The sequence below is a fragment of the Onychomys torridus genome, chromosome 9, assembly GCF_903995425.1.
Source record: "Onychomys torridus chromosome 9, mOncTor1.1, whole genome shotgun sequence".
NCBI lineage: Eukaryota > Metazoa > Chordata > Mammalia > Rodentia > Cricetidae > Onychomys > Onychomys torridus.
In genome coordinates, this window is record NC_050451.1 from 67,033,304 (window position 1) to 67,054,948 (window position 21,645).

Here is a 21,645-nt window from a genome sequence, read left to right on the forward strand (position 1 = left end):
TGAGTCACTGCATATAATGTAAAAATTTCATAAAGCTGCAAATATTTATGGAGACATGAAAAACCAAACATCATGGAGGAAAATGGGAAAATTCTGTGCCTGTGCTTAAACATGAAAAGCTTCTGCTTACCCAAAGAAAAAAGTAACTTCATAAATATCATTCATTTGACAAACCCAGGCTATTTGTCAAATTAACATTGGGGAATCAGTGAAGACACAGAACTTAAAGCTGGAAGGACATTTCTGTTTCCATCAGCACATCTCACTGCTCCTACACACTGACACCAGGTCACTGACCCCTCCAAGCCCTCTTGGAAGGTCACTGATTCTTGCTGAGTGGTATCATATACCGCACATGGGAAGGGTTGAGGCCACCGTGAAGTCGGTCATTCCCGTCCATGCTTCCTTGACTATCCCAAACCAATGAAAGCCCCACATTTACACAGCTCTTGGTCTTCCAACCTTGAGTTCATGTCAGCTCTGAACCTGGGCCTGTCCCGAAGGCTCTCACAGCCCCTGCCAGCTACAAGGGAAGAAGATGGTTGAAGGTTTCCAACAATGGGCAAGGTCATTACCTCACAAGTGGCCTGTTCTATTACATGATTCTAGTTAGAAAGTTCTTTTATGTTGAGTTGAAATCAACCCTGTGAATTCAGCCACACAAACCTATCACTGCCTCTTCTATGTAATAATTCTGCAAATATTCCAAAAACTTTAAAAATACCATCATATCATCATTAGGATGCATATGTATGGGGTTTAGAGGACATCTCTGTGGAGTCAGTCCTCTCCTTCCACCTTTATGTGGGTTCTAGGGATTCAACCCAGCTTGTGTGACAAGATCCTTAACCTGCTGGGCTCATACTGATAGCCCATATTCCCATACTTCTTTAATTGGGAAGAAAAAAAAAAAGATGCCATTCAATCTCAGGATTCTTTTAGTCAACATTTCTCTTTAATATCCAGTATCCCCGAATGTACTGTAATATACGAGATTTGGAGTGTAACCAGCATGTGTTTGCTATGTGTCTGGTAGTGAAGCCTAAGATTCTCACTGACTTGATGTAGAAAAGACAGCTGAACACGGGGGCCATCAGAGGATCACGATCACAGTCACATCTATTTAAAAGGCCAGATTCAGAGACAGAACAGCAGAGTAGTCAAGAGTGCAGACTAAGGCTACATACATACCTGACATGGGTTCCAGTTTCAGAGGCTTGCTTCTCTGCTTCCTTGTCTATCTAAAAGCAATAACAACTGTCTTGTCTCACTGGGTTGGTATCAAAATTTAAGTGAGATATCAGGTATAGAGTGTTTAGAACAAGAATCGGTATTAGTAACTAGGGTAGGTAACTTGCTTAGCTAAGGGATCATTCGTTCAGGTGATTATCTATGTACCCTTTACATGACATGCTTGTCACAAGTCACATGGGGAAAAGGCAAGTTTCGGTCATTTCCTTAGGAATTAAATATTGAGACATTACTGGATGAAAGCAAACTGACGCTTTCTTGGGTTCAAAGGATGTGCTACCCCTCTTCAGAGAAACAAGCTGAACTTTGTCAAGTGACAGGAAGCCAAGGGGAAGCAGAATAAACAGAAACCGACTACTACAGAAACAAACTGCCAGGGACATCTTTCCTTCCCATCAAACCCAGGCTGTGGAGTCAAAGATAGCATGGATGCAGAATTCCTGGGGTTGTAAGGCCCACCACGGTATGTCCTCTTGGCTTCCTGGTTTCTCTGAATGCAAACACTGTGAACTCTCCTGCCAGAATTATAATCAAATGCCATACTGGTGTCTTTTCTGGCCACTGTGACCAAATACTTCACAAGAAGCAACTGAAGGGAGGAAGAACTTGTGTGAGCTCATAGTTCCAGAAGAGAACTCCACCACAGCAGGCTGGGCAAGACAGCCATGCACAGTCAGCTCCATGGGTGCAGGAATAGAGCGGTAAGCCTCCCCCATCTCCTCAGACCAGGAGGTGGAAAAAGGAGATGCTTGCACTCTTTAGGCTATCTTCTCTTGTCCAGTCTAGGCTCCTAGCCTAGCGGATGACACCACCCATATATATATATAGCACATCTTCCCCTTCCTAGTTAAACCTCTCTCTGTTAATGCCCTCATACCGAGAAAGGTGTGTCTCCCAGGTGACTCTAAAGCAAGAGGACGTAGGTGCTAAAGCAGCTTCCAGCATACCTGCTTGAGCAAGTACCCCCGCAGTAAAAGCTCTCCACTCCAACACTCTTTCAGATCTAGACATAAGAGCTTCCGCTCACATGGTGCCTGCATTTGACCCAGCAAGGAACCCTGTGCACATGCACCAACAGAGGAACTCCACACACAGCTCAGTGAGCACTGAAAAATGCTAAGGATGGCTAAATGAACCATGAAATCTTTGCATGCCCTCTAAGCACCCCACAAACTCCATGCTGCTTTCTGCTATTTTTTGCTACCTTCTCCCAATGCTGGGGACTGGTCCTCGGGCCCCTACATCCTCCATCAGAGTTCTCTCACAGACAGACAGCCTACCCGCCACTTTTATTTTATATTATACTGGGAGACAAGGTCCTACTAAGTTGCCCCGTTTAATCAGCCTTGAATTTGAGCCTTCTGCCTCAGCCTTCAACTGGGCCTGGCCAGTTATCTACGAAGATTTAAATACCAATACAGCTTCTTTAAAATGGTGATTCATTTGTCTGAAGTTTATCTTAACCTGCATTAAACTTTAAAAAGACTCATCTGAACCGCTCTGAAAGCTGTGGTTGGGGTAATGTTGAAATCACCTCAAAGCCCTTTGTTTGTAAAGATCATGACCTAACCATCTGTGACCACCATCTCATGGCTGATGGAGTGCTTTTCTCAATCATGCTCCCTAACATGGGATGAATAGTAGACATAGATCTTCCAGATACTTCTCAAAGAAATATAGGATGGTATGTTTCCTCAAGATGTAATTCATCTACCTAGCCTTCAAATTCCCAAACTTTCAGAAATTGGCCATATACTGCCAATCGTGAGAGGAAAAGATGGGCACTACATTCATGATAACAGGCACTACCACCTACTAAACTGCATGTGCTCCTCACTGCCCCAGGTATTTTATACGTCATCACATTCATTTGATATTGAGAGCCCTAGGGAGCAGGCACTCCACCACTGCAGATCTCTTTCAAGGGGTTAACTCATATGGCGAAGGCCACATAACAGGGCCGAGCCAGGATGTTTGACTTCAGAACCTAAACTCCTAAGCTCTGCTCATCATGGCAGAATTTACACTAGAAATAACTAACTAGAAAGCACCAACCTAATTTACACATAAGTTAGTTACACGGATATGAAAGGAAGACATGGAACAGGACACTATGTAAGACACTGTGTCCAGTATACTCAAGTCTCAAGCCACGCTCACAATCCTGTGGCTCCACTGTGTTGGTGCCCATGTGCCTCAGTGGGACTCAGACACTGAATGCAGAGGTGAGCCTGAGCTGCTTTCAGCATAGGCTAGCAGCGACCCTGCACTGCAGGACACTCACTATAGAAGCCATCTTAGCAGAGGCGAGCATTCATTTTCAAGCAAAGCGTATGTTTTCCATTTCTCATCAACTATTCATAGACTGTCCATGCACCACCACTTCTTGTCAATATATTACCCTTAGGGAACTTCAGGAAGACCAAACTTTGGCCACTCCTGGTCTCCAACCGCAATCCCATCACACTGCACCATTAACCTCTGACACCAACCAGCTAAGAGAGCGGTGTCAGTAGCCATCAAGATGATCTAGGGAGGCAGGATATTTAAATATTTAAAGAGGAGGATTGCCAATTACCCCTTGAAAACATGCCTTTTGCTCCATTTTATGCTGTGGAAAGTTCTACCAAGTAGCAGAACTTTCTACTGTACTACTCTGCAAAGCAGCCCACCTTTTCAGCCTCTACATCACTAGTCTAACAAACTTCAGAAAGACCAGCTGGTTGATGACATAGCCAAGGCACCAAGTCTTCTCATGCTGACAGACACTTTGATCTTTTGTGTATCAAAAGCAATGAACACTTAGGAGTAAGGTGCTATGAAGTGCAAAGAGAGACACAGTCCCTGTCCTCTGGGAGTCATGATAAAAATACAGACTCACCTATGGCAAGTTCTCTTTACAACAGGGGTGAACAAATGCAGCTGGAGGGCAAGGCACAAGTGACTCGCATGATCTCGCCAAACCCTAGGCTTTTCCATTTCCTTTGCCTGTATCTGCCCTAAGCTCCTTTCCCCCACCTGAGATTATTCTAACCCTTACACTGAAACTTTGGGACCCTCCTTCAGATTAACTCTAGACACACACACACACACACACACACACACACACACACACACACACACACACACACTTGTTCACTCCCAGAGGAAGGCAAGTGGCTAGTACAACTAGCAAGGATCTTTCTGTCTTACCTAGCCCACCCTCACTTGGAGGACTGAATAATCAGCAACATCTCAGGCTTGGAAGCCCCAAGGTTCCTCGTGTTCATCGGAGCCTGCTTAGATGAAAGCAAGGCTATTTCTGCCTTTCTGCTGTTTTATCCTCCAGCACTGAGCATAGAGAGGAGGCGAAGCTATAAGCTGCTGATGTTTCAAGCATCCAGCATTACCTTTATCCCTCTGCCCAAAGGCCTTATAAACCACCGCTCTGGATCAATCTACTTCTTTGCTTCCTATTAACTTAAAGACTATTCTATAAGCACAGATTGTGTGGACATGACAAGCCAGTCTTTAGTGGACACAGTTTACAGGTCCCTGATGGCTTCCACACCGTCTCTCCACAGAAGCTATTCTAAGCCTTCCCAAGCTCCTACTCAGCCTCACAACCTGCTCTTCGGTTTCACTGAGAAAATGGTACTATTGGCGCTTGAAATACACATGCCTGCTGCCCACCCCTGCCTCCATCTCGGCTCTGCGCTCTACTGTGCTCTGGTTCTTCCATCCATTGGCTCACTCAGCAATCTTGCCTCATCTTAGTAGCTCTTTCCATTCCTCACACAAACACACTCAAAAGCAAAGTGAAAAAGAACCACCAAACCATAATGCTGTCATTACCCAAACGCTCCCTGTCTGCCTGTGCTCCCACCAGCCAAGCCTCAGGAAAGAGCCCATTGACTCACTCCGAGTTAACAGTGCAGCCTAACGCAAGCCGATCCACCCGGGAAACCACTCGCAGCCACGTGACCGTACGAACCCCAAGTTCACAAACCCAAGTCACCTTCTCGGCGCCTGCTGGACTTGCCCTCTGGCCACAGCACCTGATGTCTAGCAACTTCCATCTTGAGACTCTTTGACTGGGGTTCCTATGACATCACCGCCTGGTGATTCTACTTCTTCATGTAAGAATGCTCTTGCTTAGTCCCTCTGGTCAAACCTTACATTTTAACATTTTCCCAGGATTCTATTCTTGGCTTTCCTCTTCTCAAACTAAACTCTCCCCGGGGAGAAGGAGCGGCAAAGCACTGTTTACACTATGAATTATCCCACATGCCCATAAATCAATAAGACTACATTTGAATTCATCCGCTTCCTCTCCCCACTCATCTCCACACCGGAGCTCACCTCTGTCACGGTCCTCTCTGTTTGCTTACCTGGCTGTCTCCCATGCTCTGTGCACCCAAGGGACAGACACTGGTGTCAGTGGTGGCGACTTCCGGGTGTGAGGGCTGGAAGTGTGGGTAGGTGTGACTGAGCAAAAGCAATGCATCACAGGGGAGCTAAGGAGTGTGCCACCCCAGGAAGAGCCACCAGAGCTCCCTGAACTAAGGAAGAGCTAGAGGGAGATTTACATATGCAAATGGATATAGATATAGATATCTGCATCTCCTTTGCGGCATTTCCCTGCTTATCATAAACGCCAGTGATATAATGGGAAGTCAATTTATTTTTTGATTTTGTAAATGAAAGAAGCAGAGGAATGGGGGGAGGTAAGATTTCAGCAAGCACAGGTAGAAGGACATCAGTCAGGGGGAACAGGAAAGCTGGGGCAGAGCGTGCTGGGCTGCAGGGTGGAGAAGGTCAACATCTGGACACTGAGAGGCATCACACAAGATCTTTTTGTTTGAGTGGAGATGCAGTTTGCAGGTGATGGTGAACAAGCTATTCCTTTAAGCAATGCAACTTTGATTAGAACAGAGGCTGGAACAGAAGGGCCCTCTTTAAAAGTTCCCTGATGAATTACCTAAATGGAGAGAACTGGAAGCCTGAGCTACAGTAGCTGCCTGAATGAACAGCAGCCGAACTGAAGATACCAGGAGGAATGTTGTTTTCTAAGACTGAAGATCATTAACAAAGGTTTTGAATGCTTAAGAGCAATAGAATTAAGTGAATGATTAATTTAAAGGAAGTACAAACTTTAAAAACACAAAAATTAAAAAGTGAAAAGGAGCTGGGCAGTGGTGGTGCATGCCTTTAATCCCAGTACTCAGGAGGCAGAAGCAGGTGGATCTCTGAGTCAAGGCCAGCCTGGTCTACAGAGCAAGGTCTAGGACATCCAGAGAGCTACGTAGAGAAACCCTATCTCAAAAACCAAACCAAAACAACAACAAAAATAAAAGTGAAAAGGAAAACAATCCTTGTTTGTTTGTTTGTTCATTTTTTTGTTTAAAACAGTTTCACTGTGTAGCCCAGGGTTGCCCTGGAATTCATGGCAATCTTCCTGCCTCAGCCTCCTAGGATTTCAGGTATGAGCGTGTGTGTGTGTGTGTGTGTGTGTGTGTGTCTGTGTGTGTGTCTGTCTGTCTGTCTGTAAGAGGGGGGGTACGAATATATTTAAATGTACATATTCAAAAATATATATTTGAAAAACACATTTAGACCCAAGGTTACTGGGCCAATAACTGATCATACATTTGTTGTTGGAATGTAAAACATATTGATTAGTTAATTGTGTCAGTTAAGGACTGAACTAAGCGTCTGCACATGCTTAAGAATTGCCACCCCACAGCCCTGGAACAGAGAACATAAGCATACCGTGAAGCTGTTGTTGACATTTTTCGTACTTGCTTCAGCGACACTGGCATCTGAGAGGTCAACTTCATCAAATATCAAGGACTGTTGATAAACAAGAACACAAACACATTATGTAGAGAGCCAGCTCTTCAATACATTTTCACTCTCAGCCCACGTCGATGAAAGTGATGTCAAGAATTAGGAATCAAAAATGAACGCCAACTTAGGGATGCTACACAAGAATGAGTCCATTCAACATGGCCACCCTACACAACTGACCGCTGTCTTCTGGAAGCCTATCTCCTATGGTTAGAAGAACCAGCTGAAGAACCAACACACACACACACACACACACACACTCACCCTCTCATACTCTAAAGCCTGAGGCAACACTGCGGGCAGTCAAAGGTATTGTTGCCCACAGGTTTGTTGAGTGGAGACTGAGAACTAGCCCTTGCTCAGATCACGCTGATCTGGACCGAATGCTTTGGACCTTATTGTCCTTGTCTATCAAAAAGTGTCCAAATAAGATGGTGACCGTGTTCTGCAAACAGAAGACCATGTTTCTCTCACGCTCTTAAACATTATTTTAATCGAAACCTGTCAGTGATGAAAGCTCCAGAAAAAAAAAAAAATATATGGGACTTCTTTCAAAGAACAAATTAGGCATTAGGAAATGTGAATACATGCATGCATTTCCCATTTTTAGTGAGCTGGTCATTGCTCAGCCTTCAAGCCAGTGAACTTCCCACACAAGTGGAGTTCACCTCTACGGCTGCGGAGAGACATGTCTCCCCTTCCTGATAGCTTCCACTCTCCCAACCAGAGAGTTATACTAAGGGGGTTACATTACGTTTACTATAACGTTATTAGTTTAATTCAGCTAGACTTGCTCCCAAACTGGAAAGGGCGTACAATGCGGCCAGTACATGAAAAGCTCACTGCAGTTCAAAATAGACTCTTAAACATGGAGGACTGGAGTCCCTGGGAAATGCTATGGAAAGTCACCAACAGTTTTCTCTGCAGAAAACAAATCCGTCACCTCAGACATGGGACTATTCAAGAGGTACCTTAACGGGGCACAGAGCCAAAGTCACAGGTAATCAAGAGGTCAATGTTTCTACAGAGGAATGTGCAAAGACACCATGGAGCCGCAGCAGGGAACAACAGTCAACATTAGGCTTTTAAAATAAGATTACTGGATTTTGTTATTACTTTAACCTGGGCATTCAGTTATTTCTTCGACTGCTGTTCCACAAACCAAGAATTAGGTTTGCGGACTGGTTGCTTTCTCAGCTTCTGCTAATGACCCTACTGATTATATCAGGAACATGCACTTTTAAAAATGGAAATGATTATTCCTCTGGCATTCTAATGTTTTGTTTTTGGGCAACATTAAAATATCAGTTTTAATATGGAATCTTCTTCCCAAACTACATTATTATCTCATGCCATTGTTACATAAAAATTACTTTAAGTCTCAATTTTATTACAATGTGATTTTTTTTTTTTACTCTTAATTGCTACCATAATGAAGAGATTACTTGTGCCCAGGATTGTGAAAGCACTCAGCATGTATGTTGTCTTAAGACTTCTCTCAGTAGCACATGAGAGCCACAGGCACACTGTGGGCTTTTGCATGAGTTGGGCTATGAACTTACATTTCTAACAGCTATAACAACCTCTCACTTTCTTTTCTTTTTTTTTTGAGCTGAGGATTGAACCCAGGGCCTTGCGCTTGCTAGGCAAGCGCTCTACCACTGAGCTAAATCACTTTCTTATAGTCAGAAAAAGATTTAAAAGGGAAAAAAGAGGAACCCCAAACTTTTGAATTTATTCTAAGTTATTTATAACTTATTTTAATTAGAAGAAAAAAAAATCAAAACCTATTAGGCTAGCTGCCCCTATGACTCGATAGCTCCCCCTTGAGGTGGAGTGCAAGATGACCACAATTATAATAAATCCACATGAGGACAGCTAAGCTGTAATGAGCATCCAAGACAAACGCAGCTTGGATCTAGGTTTAGATCTAGTCATGACATAGAGTGCTTGGGATCAGTCTTGTGGAGTTACCTTTGAGTCTTTTGCGTAATAAAGCGTACGGCCTCGAAGTTTGAAGTATCTCTTTTTCCACCTTTGGAAGGAGCTGGTTTGCTTCAGCAGCTGTCCTTCTTTAATGCTGGTCTGGGGACAAAGCAGAGCACAATGACAGGGTGAAAACCCAACCCAGAACCAAATCCCATTCAGAACCAATTCCGAACACCGTGGCGGACATCTTACAAATGCCAAGAGAAAATGTTTTGTTCACATCACAAGCCAATCAAGAGAATGTACATAAAGTACCAGAAAGTAAAAGTGAATTTCACATGGTTCCCAAAGAATGTGCAGGTGGAATCGGCCACTGATGGATTGTGGGAGACAGAGAGTCACTGTCTTCAGCTGTGCACTCACTAGTGAATCCACCAGGCTCCCCTGGACAGTCCCAAACCCAAGGCTGCACAGAAAGCCCTGGTTAAACTCAGTGGGTCACAGAACAAAAAGACATGAATGTGAGAAAGAGATAGGGGTGGGGCTGGGGTGAAGGAGGAGATAAAAGGCAGGGGTGAGGATAATCAAAACTCATGCATGAAATTGTCAACAAACAAATTTAATTAACAAAAGCATCCATAGACAGGATGAAAGGCTCACACACACAAACTAACATCTACAATGGGTGTGACTTCCGCACAGCCTATATAGGGTGAGAATGTTAGAGGTGGCGGGTCACATGCAGGTCTCTGAAGCCAGACCCATGTGTAATTCCCAGCTTCAGCAGAAGTAACTGACGAACTTAGGCAAGTTATTAACATCTGCATATTCATCTGTACAAAGGGGATGTTAGCAGGATACAATGGACAGGCTAGTGTGAGAAACAACAGATGCTGTTAGATGTTAGTTATTACAGCAAACACATACACAAAGAACTATGTGTGGTAGCCCAGAAAGGAGAGAATATTTCAGCCAGCCAGGCTAAGTAGGAGTCAAGGAAGGGCTCCCTGAGGCAGCCTCCACGAAGGGCCTTCACGCAACAACAACAACAACAAAAAGCATAGTTGAGGTACACAAAGGTAGAGGGGTTTGGATCCGAAGTGCCCCTGAGAGGCTCACAAGTTAAAGGCCTAGTCACCAATGTGTCCATGTTTAGAGGCAGAGGTCAGTCATGAGGGCTTGGACTTCACTAATCCATCGATCTATTGCTGAGCCATTAGGAGATGGAAGGGTGGGGCTTAACTGAAAGAACTGGGTCATTTACTGGGGGTGTGGGGAGCGGGGAGAACAGCAAATGGATACATTTGGTCCCCAACCTCTCTCAATCTCCATGTCCCCACACCCTGGTACCTTGAGGTGAGCAGCTTGGCTCAGCCATGTGTTCCTTCCCACAATCCTCCATTTTACCACAGGCCACAAGTAATAGAGCCAAATGACCACAGACTGAAGCTTCTAGAACTGTGAACCAAAAGAAAGAAAACCTTCTCTTTCAATTACTCTCCCCACATATTTTGTCCCAGCAACAGAAAGCAGATTGGCACAGACTCAAGACAGGATAGACACCTGGGGACTCTTCAGAGGGCATGCTGGAGCAAATATCTAGAAGTGTTTCCAAGGGAGACAGAGGAGATGTGTCTGGAGAGGTAGGAGGGCCTCTGTGACTCTGGACTGGATTCTGCTGAGCACTTTATAGAATGTCAGTTCACTCCCACTGTCTCCAGCAAAATCCTCCAAGTCTCAGATCCCACCTAGTCTTTGACTCTCTTGGACCCTTCTGTCCACAATTACCCTTTCCGCTTTTAACTGGAAAAGCATGGCTCAGGCCTGGGTACTGGTTACTGTCTGGGTCTGTCCTGCTCTTCCCTCAGAGAGCCATTTAGTTAACTCTCACACTTCAAGTCTTCGGGCCAGGGGAGGATGTTCATTTTCGTCCCGATACAAGTCTTTGATGCATGCACGCACATATGTGCACGCATGCAGAGGCCAAATGATATTTGTGGATGTCATTCCTCAGGCACCATCTACCTTTAAAAGATGGGGTTTCTCACTGGCCTGGAGCACACCAGAGAGACAAACCTGGCTAACCACTGAGCCCCAAAGGTTCTCCTGTCTCTTCCTCCCCAACACTGACTGGGATTACAAGGGCACACTACCAGGTCCAGCTTCCTTCAAACCTTGATCTCAGTGGCTTCCTGTTCAATACTACAATATGTTCTCATTCTCTGTGCTTCCCCACAAAATATTTCCACAATGTAATTTACTTATTTTACAATCTGTATTGAAATACGAAGTCCCTGAGTTTATTGTATGTAGTAAAAATTTAATGTTTCATTTTAATTGGAAGAAAAAGAGAAAGGAAAGAGAGAGGCAGACTACTCCAAAGCCTATCTATAAGACTGTCCTCAGGAGACACAACATAATACTGTCTTTAAGAGGGGTCCGGGATGGCTCACACTTATTCTGAATTCAATGCAAGAATAATAATGCTACAGTGAGCCTCGAAGGCAAAAACAGTACGGAAAACCAAAGTTAAAATGTGTCCCACTAGACTGCCATGGGGGTATCTCAAATGCCCAGGACATTAACCTCCCACATGCTAATGGGGCCTGCATGAATGGCTGAGATGAACCTTGTGTGATATCAGAGTTCATTTGTAACTTTAATAATAATGCCTTCTATTATCAATAAGCTAGAAAATCTGAGAGAAGTTTCTTGCTCGGAAGATACTGAGGTCATGTTGATGTTTACTTTGATTTTCGGGTTCACTTTGCAGTGTGTTCTGAGAGTGTCCACCGGGAAATCTCTGCAATTCAATGGTAACAAAATACTTCTGAAACTTCAGTACCGGAGAACAGGTCTAGAATCAGACAGACTTCAAGCCAGGCTCTACAACACATTAACAACATGAATCTAGGACACTCCACTTCTCTATGGCCACATTTCCTATCCAAAAACAGAAGGCCAGAATAGCAACTTTATAAGCTTATTGCTTCGAAGTTCATGGTACAATGAGTCTGGAGGGCACTTAGAACAGTATTTGGTCTACAGAAAATCTCAGTAAGTGGCACCAAGTATTATTATGATGATGATTTCATTGTGCTATTAAGTTCAGAGAGTATTTTCCAGGCATGAACTCTAAGAGCTTCCTGGAAAAGGTAAGTAAGTGTTCACCAGCCACTGTCAAGGCAAATAACTGCTGGAGTGGATGGAAAGTATCAAGACATTAAGTTGCAAGAGATGAATCAGAATCTGCCAGCCACGAGGAGGAACTCGCCTTTTACTGTAAGTACAAAGAGCTGGTGAAATGTTTCAGGCAGGAGAGTAGCTTCTACTGGGCATGCTGGACAGCCAAGCCCAGGAGACTTCATCTTATACAGCTAAATGCAGAAAACTGGTGAGAACATGGTGGTAAGCCGGGGTGGTGGAAGCGGGGTGGGGGGTGGGGGTGGGTAGGCTTTGGAGAAGCACAGCTCAAAGATCCATCCTTACATCCAGTGAGGAGTGCGATGGAAAGGCTAACACACTTCAGTGAAAACCATGACTTCCCTCTTTAGTCAAGACCTCCCAGGAACAGCTCTGACCCACTCCTGGAGCCAACACAGCAAGACCAGATACAGTGGGGACGATCCACCAGGGTTACCATCCTAACAGATCCGACCAGCCCACATTTTGGCACCTTCCTTGAGTCGTACAAGTAAGACAGCTCATCTCAAAAGCTCTCCCAGGACCTGGATAAAACGCTATAAATTATGAAGAGACTCTCACTCCTTAGGCCACATGATGAGATGTAACAACTCATATGACAGACACCACACGGCACACGTCCCTCTCATTCTCCCACCTGCTCTGCCTTCTTCCACGTCCTAGCTTCTCCTTCCAGTCAACCAAACAGCACATGTTCCTTCTGCTAAAAGGAGAAATGGTCACTAGTCGTGAACAGGTCCTTCTTCACACTGATTGTGACAGCTCCTCTGGGAGAGACTCCATAGTAGAGGCAGAATCCCAGGTCATCACCAACCACAGAGGGTACTGGTGAGGCACCAAGGCTGAAGTATTGTGACCCAGGAGCCTCTGTACCAAGTTCACACTGAGGGCACATCTTCCATGACCTACATCTGCCTTTATGATCGAGTCCTCGGAGGAGTCTACCTTGTGACTGAATCCCAGGGCCCTCTCTTCTACTGGATCCTTGAGAGCACAAGGCTCTCCTCTCCCCCACCTTTGAACTGAAGCTTTACTGGAGAGAGAACTGACCTCAATGCAGCTGGAGAGGCCAAGACGGAGCGATCCTTGGGGCTCATTGGCCAGCCAGCCTAGCCAATCAGCAAGTTCCAGGTTCAATGAGAAACTCTGTCTCAAAAACCAAGATGGACAGCAGCTGAGGAAGACACCTGGCACTGACCTCTGACCTTCACACGCCTGTACTCACACATACACACAAACTCACACGCACATACAGAAACATAACATTTTCACCGTGTTTCCTATTCCTCCTAGCTTACTTCACACAGTAATTGGCCAGGTGGAACCATCTTGATAATATGCTTATTTTAGCCTGAGACTATGGAAGATCTTACTTATGCCTTAATAACTTCTAACAGCCAAACAATAGTTTCCAATCTTAATCTATTCGGTTTCATGGCTTGGAGCTTCAGAAAGTATATACTTGTTGCCCCGGCCAGCGGGGTGTCAACAGGGCCACCCACCTGTGGGAGCGAATGAAAGGACAGGACGACACGAAGAGACGGACAGCAAGACAGTATTCTGATCAAGCTGCCAAACTTTATTTTCCTCCGCATGGCTTATATAGCATAAGAGGGGAAGGGGCAGGAAGGCAGGAAGTGGAAGGGACGTGGAAGGCGTGCAGTACGTGGGAGACGTGCAGGCCATGCAACTGCAGGAAGTCTGCTAAGGTGACTGGTCAGGGGCCATTTGTTCTGTTGCTAGGCTACCTGACCATGGAATGCTCTTTACATTCGGTTGCCATGGCACCTGACTGTGAATGTTCTTATCTTTGGGAGCCTCCGGTTAGCAAACAGGTGTATAGGCCACCATAATTGAATGCTTAGTCATCTGGGAGTGGCTTTATTTAAAAGGATTATAAGGTTTGTAAAGTGTGCCCTTGTTGGAGGAAGTGTGTCACTAGGGGTGGGCTGTACGGCTTCAAAAGCCCATGCCAGGTCCAATGGTTCTCTCTCTCTGCTGGTGGCCCAGGTTATAGCTCTCAGCTATTCTCTAGGCCCATGCCTGCCTGCTGCCATGCTCACCACCATGCTCTCCGCCATGATGATAAAGGACTAAGCCTCTGAAACTGTAAGCCAGCCCCAATTAAATGTTTTCTTTTATAAGAGTTGCCATGGTCATGATGTCCTTTCATAGTAATAGAACACTGACTAAGACCATGGGAAGGGAGTATCAATGACCACATTTATGAAAGCTCCAATGGGTGATTAAAGAGTCAGTTATTCTTAAACAAAATCTTAACTCCCCATGTATGGTTAAAATGAGAAACGTGGCCTGCAGCTGAGCTGTTTGTCTGGTTCCTAAGCTTTTCAGTGGATACATCTTGTTTGACTTCATGGTCACCTGTAGTGGGTAGCCATTCCAACCCCCATTGAGACTTCGGTAATGGTCACACCTACAAGGCAGGGCTGAGAGAGGACCCTGAAGACCCGAGATCCAGATGTGCCAGCTCGCTTGGTTCCAGGACCTTGGATGCTGGAGGTAGACCAAGCAGAATTCTCCAGAGAACACTGCCAGACTGCGCCATACCTTTCCCAGACCCTGTAACCTATCCCTTCATTTGTAAGCTACCCCACAAAATAAACCTCCCTTTTGACTATGTGGAGTGGCCTTAATAATTTCACCAATAGCCACCTGTCAGCATTCACGCAGCCCACTGGCTTGTGCATTTTCTTCTTGGCTCATGACAGGAGCTAGAGCCTTGTCTTGGTTTAAAGGCAAAACGCACAAAAATAAATGCTTTGTGGCTTATCTAGAAATAACATGAAAAATACTGCTGTCACTTTGGTGAAGAAAATCGATTTTGTTGAGCTTATTTCAATACATTAAAAACTCTCTGATCTGAAAGGAGTCTAAAGTACAGGTACATGAACACAAAGACTGCCTTGTGCAAAAATAGAGGAGGGGTTCTGGGGTGGGGGGGTCCTACCCCTCACTGCTTAACTTACGGACAAATTCAGGGCAAGAGGAGAATTACTGCCTTCTAGTTGTATACCCCCGATAATGGCTCCAAAGGATAACCTCAAGTTATCCAACAGCCACACAGAGGGTTCTGATTAAACATGAGTCACGCAACAAAACTCAAGTCAGGAATTGGGGGGGGGGGGGACTTTGGTGGAGTGGGAGAAGATAAGAACGGATTAGGAAGAGAGAGGAACCAGACACATTATGTACATGTGTGAAGCTGCCAAATAACCAAATAAAGATCACATTGCTAGGCAATGTAACTATACCAAACACCATTGAAATGTGTATTTATAAGCATTAAGGAGGTAAACTTTTTTTTTTTTTACTTATTGAAAATAAAAAATACTTTTTAAAGGAAAAAAGTATAAAACTCTCTAATAGACCCCCAAAGCCCTTGGAATAGGGACAAAATATTATTTAAGAGGGGAGTGTGGTGTCTTTGAACAAAATCAGTGATGGCACAGAGAACAAAGGCACACTGAGGGTCAAGGGCCACCTCTCTCCAGTCCAAGTCTAGACACTCACCAACGGCGCCTACCACAAGGCTGCCTTTCAGACCAGACAAGGACCACTGTGGAGCCACATGAAAGCAGGCCTCAGCCACGATGTCCTGCGGCATCGGATTAGTTACTATCAATCTGGCCTCCTCAGATAGTTGCTGTTTCTCCCACATGCATACAGAACAGCCATGCCCCTCTGATACAGTCTACTCCAAGACACTGAGGCGAGAGGTAGGGAAATCCTTCAGTTACTGCCCAAGGGTGAGGCTAGGAAGGGGATGAGGAAGTACCGCCTTGCTGAGGCATCTCAAGTCGCTTGAGACAGCATTCTAGAATCCTCAGGTGCAGACAATGTTAAGTCCATGATAAAAATCTAACTTAGTCTAAGAACAAACCATTGGGAAATTCAAACGACATCAGTGCATGTATCAGGATTTCTCCCCCAACACAATATTTTTAATTAATTATTTGGAATTTCATACAATGGACCCCAATCAATCACACTTGCTTCCCACTCCTCCCAGGTCCACCATCCCACCCTTGTGCTCCCCACGCCCCAACCAAAAAAAAAAAAAGAAAGAAAGAAAACCAAAAACACCAAATCCAATTTGTGTTGCCCACATACTCACTGGAGCATGGTCAAACTCCATTGGCCAGGCCCTCGAAGAAAACTGAGTCCTTCCCCACACCCCTACTAGAAGCCATCAACTGTGGTCAGCTACTCTTCAGCATCGCTATCACAATTCTTAAGGACTCTCTTCAACAGTTGCATGTCTGGACTGTTTCCTTGGGTGGGACTAGCAACAATAAGGAAGACATCACGAATTTGCATGTCCTCCTCGCACAGAGCCAGGCTAATCTTCTTTGTATCGTTACAGTTTTAGTGCTCCTGCCGCCCAAGTGAGCACGTGTACTGGGATTTTTGTAAAGTTCTGCTTAAGATAACAAAGGGTTAAATAAAAACACATACTTGAAAGTTCTTTTAAACATAACGAAGAAGAAAAAAAGTGAAGTTAAAAATGGATCCTTTTCTCTTATACAAGCACTATTTTAAGAAGACACAAATAACCTACACTTCAGCCTCCTCACGGTTATTGAGATTCTTCTAAAATGAAACCCTAAATAGTTCAGGCCTTTGCTGCCTGCACTACCAAATCCACACCGCCATGGGCCTCAGCAAAGACTGGGTGTGATGTTCTCAGGCCTCTTTCCTGTGGCTTCCAGGCTCCCTTTGCTCTCGGCCTCCTCCCTTTAGTTCGTCTGTCTTGAAAGCCATTGCTCTCACCCTTGAAGCAGCCCCTGTAAAGGCTTCTCCTCCCTGGAGGATGCAATCACCCTCCCCACCCTCTGCTTCCCTAATTCATCCTTAAGCTATTCTTGATAGTAGCTCTTACTCTAAATGGCACTAACATCCCCATTAAGCTGGATCAATCGTCTTACCCAGAGCTGGGCCCTGTGCATGCTGCAATACTAACCTGCCAAGCAGAAGTGTCTACTGATGCAATAGGGGTACAGCTGTTGCAGGACAACTAACCACTCTTTGGAGGGATTTGAAGACTGCTCCACAGGGAGCAATTTCATGTCTGGTGCAGCAATCCTGGTCAAAAGCCCGTGGTTGGGGAGGTCACAAGTTCTAGGGTAGATCCTAAACGGATGCTGTCAAACTGCCTTCAAATATGTATGGATATACCCATAGACTTGGGCTGCTCTTGACATTAGAGAAGCTTCGTTTACCGTGGGCAGCAGTTCAATGGAAAGATCCATGCCTGGTCAGAGGGCTAAGAATACTCAGTGGTACACAGGAAGTCTTCATTATCTCTCCCGACACACACACACACACACACACACACACACACACACACACACACACACGGGTAGGGGTAAGGCTCAGCAAACATCTTCAAGAGGTAGAAATAACGTCTGAATCAGAGGATAGGGAAGAGAGCTGGGAAATGTGACCTTCTGGACATGATGTGACTGTCATAATTATGAACGCGCACCAGCTATGGTTACCAGCACAAGACCTATAAGCGCCAGCCAAATTCCCAGCATAGATGGGGTAGACATCTCCAGGCCTCACCCCAGATAAACCTGTTAGAGTACATGAACACAATTTATTTAAAATTCTTGAAGAAAACAAGAGGGGGGAAATGCTCTTCTTGTCCTCAGCGGGCTGTGAGTTAACACGGTTAAATTGGGGCACTGTTATTCATGTGAAAGTCAGTCCTCAAAAGGAAGCTTCTGTGCACACAAGGCTAAACACATCCCTTATAAAAGAAACACGACAAAATGGTTGTGGACACAACTCTAGGAAATGTCCATGTGATCAGTGTGTGGTTACAGATAACGAACCAGGGGTGGAGGAGCTGTCCTATGTCTGCACAAATAGTGAGTGTACAAAGTAAAGAAAAGAGTCCATGTTTAAAACCACACACCTGTAGTCGAACAACAGATGATAACAAGTACAGAAGATAATCTTGATCAGAAAGTTATGGTGACAAATGATGAAAATGGAGCGAGCAGGATGGCTCAGCAGGTAAAGATAGGCTTCCAGTCAAGCCTTGATGATCTGAGTTCAATACCCAGAACTTACAAGGTGTCAGGAAAAAAACCGACTCCCTAAAGCAGCTATCTTCTGGCTTCCACAGGCATGCCGTGACATGTAGGTGCTCTGGAAAATGTGCTCACTCACGCACTCACGTGCACGTGTACACACACACACACACACACACACACACACACACACACACACACACGTGTGTGTGTGTGTGTGGGAGCCCACAGAGGTTTCCTAGGAAGAGCTGAGCTTGATTTACCAGCAGGGTTGCATAAGAGGATGATTTGGACCACAGGCCTGGGTACCAGGTGTTTAGAAGGGTCTACACTTGGCTGTATCTAGTGAGGGGGAGGTCTTTTGCCTTGTCCCTTGGCATTGTTATAAAAAGCATTTTTGAATAAAGATCCAGGCCCTCCTGAGGCTATTCTGCATTTCTGTCTTTCTTCTTCTAAGCTAAGCCTATCATTCTATCTACAAGTTTCTTATTCCTCTCTCCTCCTTGTAGGAACCCTGTAAAAGGCAGGGGCTGGTCCCCCACAATACAGACAAATACACATGTAAGTAAATAAAACAAGTATCATTTTAATTTTGTTCTCAAGATTTGCAGGGTAAGAGATAACCTTAGCACTCAGGAAGCCGAGGCAAGAAGATAGTGAGTTTTAAGACAGTCTAGACTACAGAGCAAAACCCTGCCTCAAAAAACAAAACAACAACAAAAAGATCATTTAAAAAAATGTTTAAACATTTCATTTATATCTTGCTGGATTCCTAAGACTGTTTTTAGTCCAATGTCAAAGCTGTGAAATTGCTCATTTTCCGCCCCTTGCTTAGAGCAAATAAAACTCTTTGTAGGAACTGTACATGCACACAGATGCCCTAGGACTGAAACTTCATCTCAGAGGTTTATGTCTGAGATTCAAATTTAGAGATAAAAAAGGGAGACATTACAACAGACATTGAGGAAATTTGGAGACTCACAAGGGCATACTTTAAAAATCTATATTCCATCAAACAAACTGGAAAGCCTAAAAAATGGATATGTTTCTTGATATATACCACCTACCAGTGTTAATTGGGATGAAATAAATAACTTAGCAGATCCATAACCCCTAGCAAAATAGAAGCAGTCATTGAAAGTCACCCAACTACAAAAAAACCCAGTACAAAATGGATTCAGGAGAGGATTCTACCAGACCCCAAGAACTAATAAAAATATTCCTCAAATTGTTACACAAAATAGAAACTGAATGAACATCTTCCATATTCTTTTTAGAAAGTCACTATTACCCTGATACCAAAACCACACAAAGACACAACAAAAAGGGAAGAAAGGAAGGAAATTATAGATCAATATCCCCTATAAACATAGATACAAAATTCTCAATAAAATACCTGTGAACCAACCAGGAACACATCAAAATGATCATCCACCATAACCAAGTTGGATTTATCCCAGAAATTCAGTCATGGGTCAACAAACAAAATCAATAAATGTAATTCACCATATAAGCAGGATGGAAAGACAAAAACCACACAATCATCTCATTAAAGACAGAAAAGGCCTTTGGCAAAATCCAACATCCTTCCATGATAAAAGTCCTGGAAAGATCAGGAATACAGGGACATACTTCCACATAATACAGTTAATTTACAGCAGGCCCACAGCCAACAACCTAAGTAGAGAGAAACTGAAAGCAATTCCATTAAAATCAGGAACAAGACATGGTTGTCCAGTCTCCCCATAGGTATTCAACAAAGCACTTGATGTTTTAGTTGAGTATTAAGACAACTGAAAGAGGTGAATGAGCTACAAATAATAAGAAAGAAGTCATCCAAGTACCTTTAATTGCAGATGATATGATAGTATACATAACTGACCCTAAAAGTCTACCTAGAAACTCCTATAGCATATTGATATTTTCAGCAAAGTAGCAAGATACAAAATTAACACACAAAAATTACTATAGTGCCTTCCTATACACAAATGACAAATGGACTGTGAAAGAAATTGGGGAAACAATTCATTTCACAATAGCCTCAAAAAAAAAAAAAAAAATCTTGAGACAACACTAAAGTAAAAGACTTGAGTGATAAAAATTTAAGACACCGAAGAAAGAAACTAAAGATAATCAGAACTTGGAAAGATTTCCCATGTTCATGGATTGGTAGGATTACTATTATTAAATTGGCCATCTTACCAAAAGCAATCTACAGAATCGGTGCAACCCTCATCAAATTCCAACACAATTCTTCATGGAAATTGAAAAATTAATCTTAAACAAAAAACAAAAACCTAGACTACCTAAAACAATCCTTAATAATAAAACTGCCGCTGGAGGTCTCACCATCCCAGACTATACTACAGAGCTACAGTAATAAAAACATGACAAAACAGACACATTGATCAAGGAAACAAAATTAAAGACCCAGACACAACTCCATATACCTATAGGCACCTGATTTTTTTTTTAAACAAAGAAGCCAGAAATACACACTGTAGAAAAGACAGCACCTTCAGCAAACAGTGCTAGTCAAACTGGATAACTGCACATTGAAGAATGAGAACAAATCCATATTTAAGCAGGCTTCCCAAAAGATGAAACACAAACAGCTAAGAACCACACTCTACATAAAACATCCTTGAACGTCAGGGAAATGTAAACTACAACTGCTTTGAGATTTCATCTTACTCCAGTCAAATGGCCAAGATCAATAAACAAATGACAGTACATGTAGGCGAGGACTGGGGTAAGGGGAACACTCACTCACTGGTGGGAGTGCAAACTGGCAAAGACACTGTGGAAGGTAGTGTGGAGGTTTCTCAAGAAGTCCGGCTGGAACGGGGCCCATGCTCATCTACATTTGCCACCGTGGGACCAGAACTTACCACGTGGACAGCTTGGCCTTATCAGGAGCTTAGAATAATTATTCAATGAGCAAGAAAGTGAGTGAAGACTGATATTCAAACAGCCGTTTGGTAAAACTGGAAGTCTAGGCTGTTTTTAGGCACCGTTCCAGGCAGGCTGGGCAGGAAACTTGGAGGAGGAGGAGGAGGAGGAGGAGGAGGAGGAGGAGGAGGAGGAAGAAGAAGAAGAAGAAGAAGAAGAAGAAGAAGAAGAAGAAGAAGAAGGAGAAGAAAAGGATACAGTCATAAAATAAATAAAAGTTTAAAAGTAATAAAGTCTTTAAAGAAAGAGTAAAGTAATATAAAAAGAAGTCCCATAAACATGGGAGATACACAGGGTATCTGGATCCTGTGTGGTGCTTTGTTGACTTTGAATTTTTTAAAATGCTAATGTACAAAAAAAAAAAAAACAGTAGCTGCTGAGAGATACTGGACTGTTAAAAAAAAACCTGCCAAATTAAACT

At 43.9% G+C, this 21,645-nt stretch overlaps 1 protein-coding gene and 1 non-coding gene across 5 annotated transcripts in view; both read right to left on the reverse strand.

Annotated features, from left to right (window-relative positions):
• Dgkh (diacylglycerol kinase eta) overlaps positions 1-21,645 on the reverse strand; it is a 180,929-nt gene that overhangs the window by 85,277 nt on the left and 74,007 nt on the right. For all 4 annotated transcript variants that reach the window (XM_036199194.1, XM_036199192.1, XM_036199193.1 and 1 more), the window contains exons 3-4: positions 9,055-9,165; positions 7,003-7,083 (exon numbers count right to left, since the gene is read on the reverse strand). In XM_036199194.1, coding sequence (XP_036055087.1) covers positions 7,003-7,083; positions 9,055-9,165 — 192 coding nt within the window. The remainder of the gene's footprint in view (positions 1-7,002; positions 7,084-9,054; positions 9,166-21,645) is intronic.
• On the reverse strand, positions 16,522-16,627 carry LOC118591657. Its single transcript, XR_004945960.1, has one exon. It is a non-coding gene; the product is annotated as a U6 spliceosomal RNA (small nuclear RNA).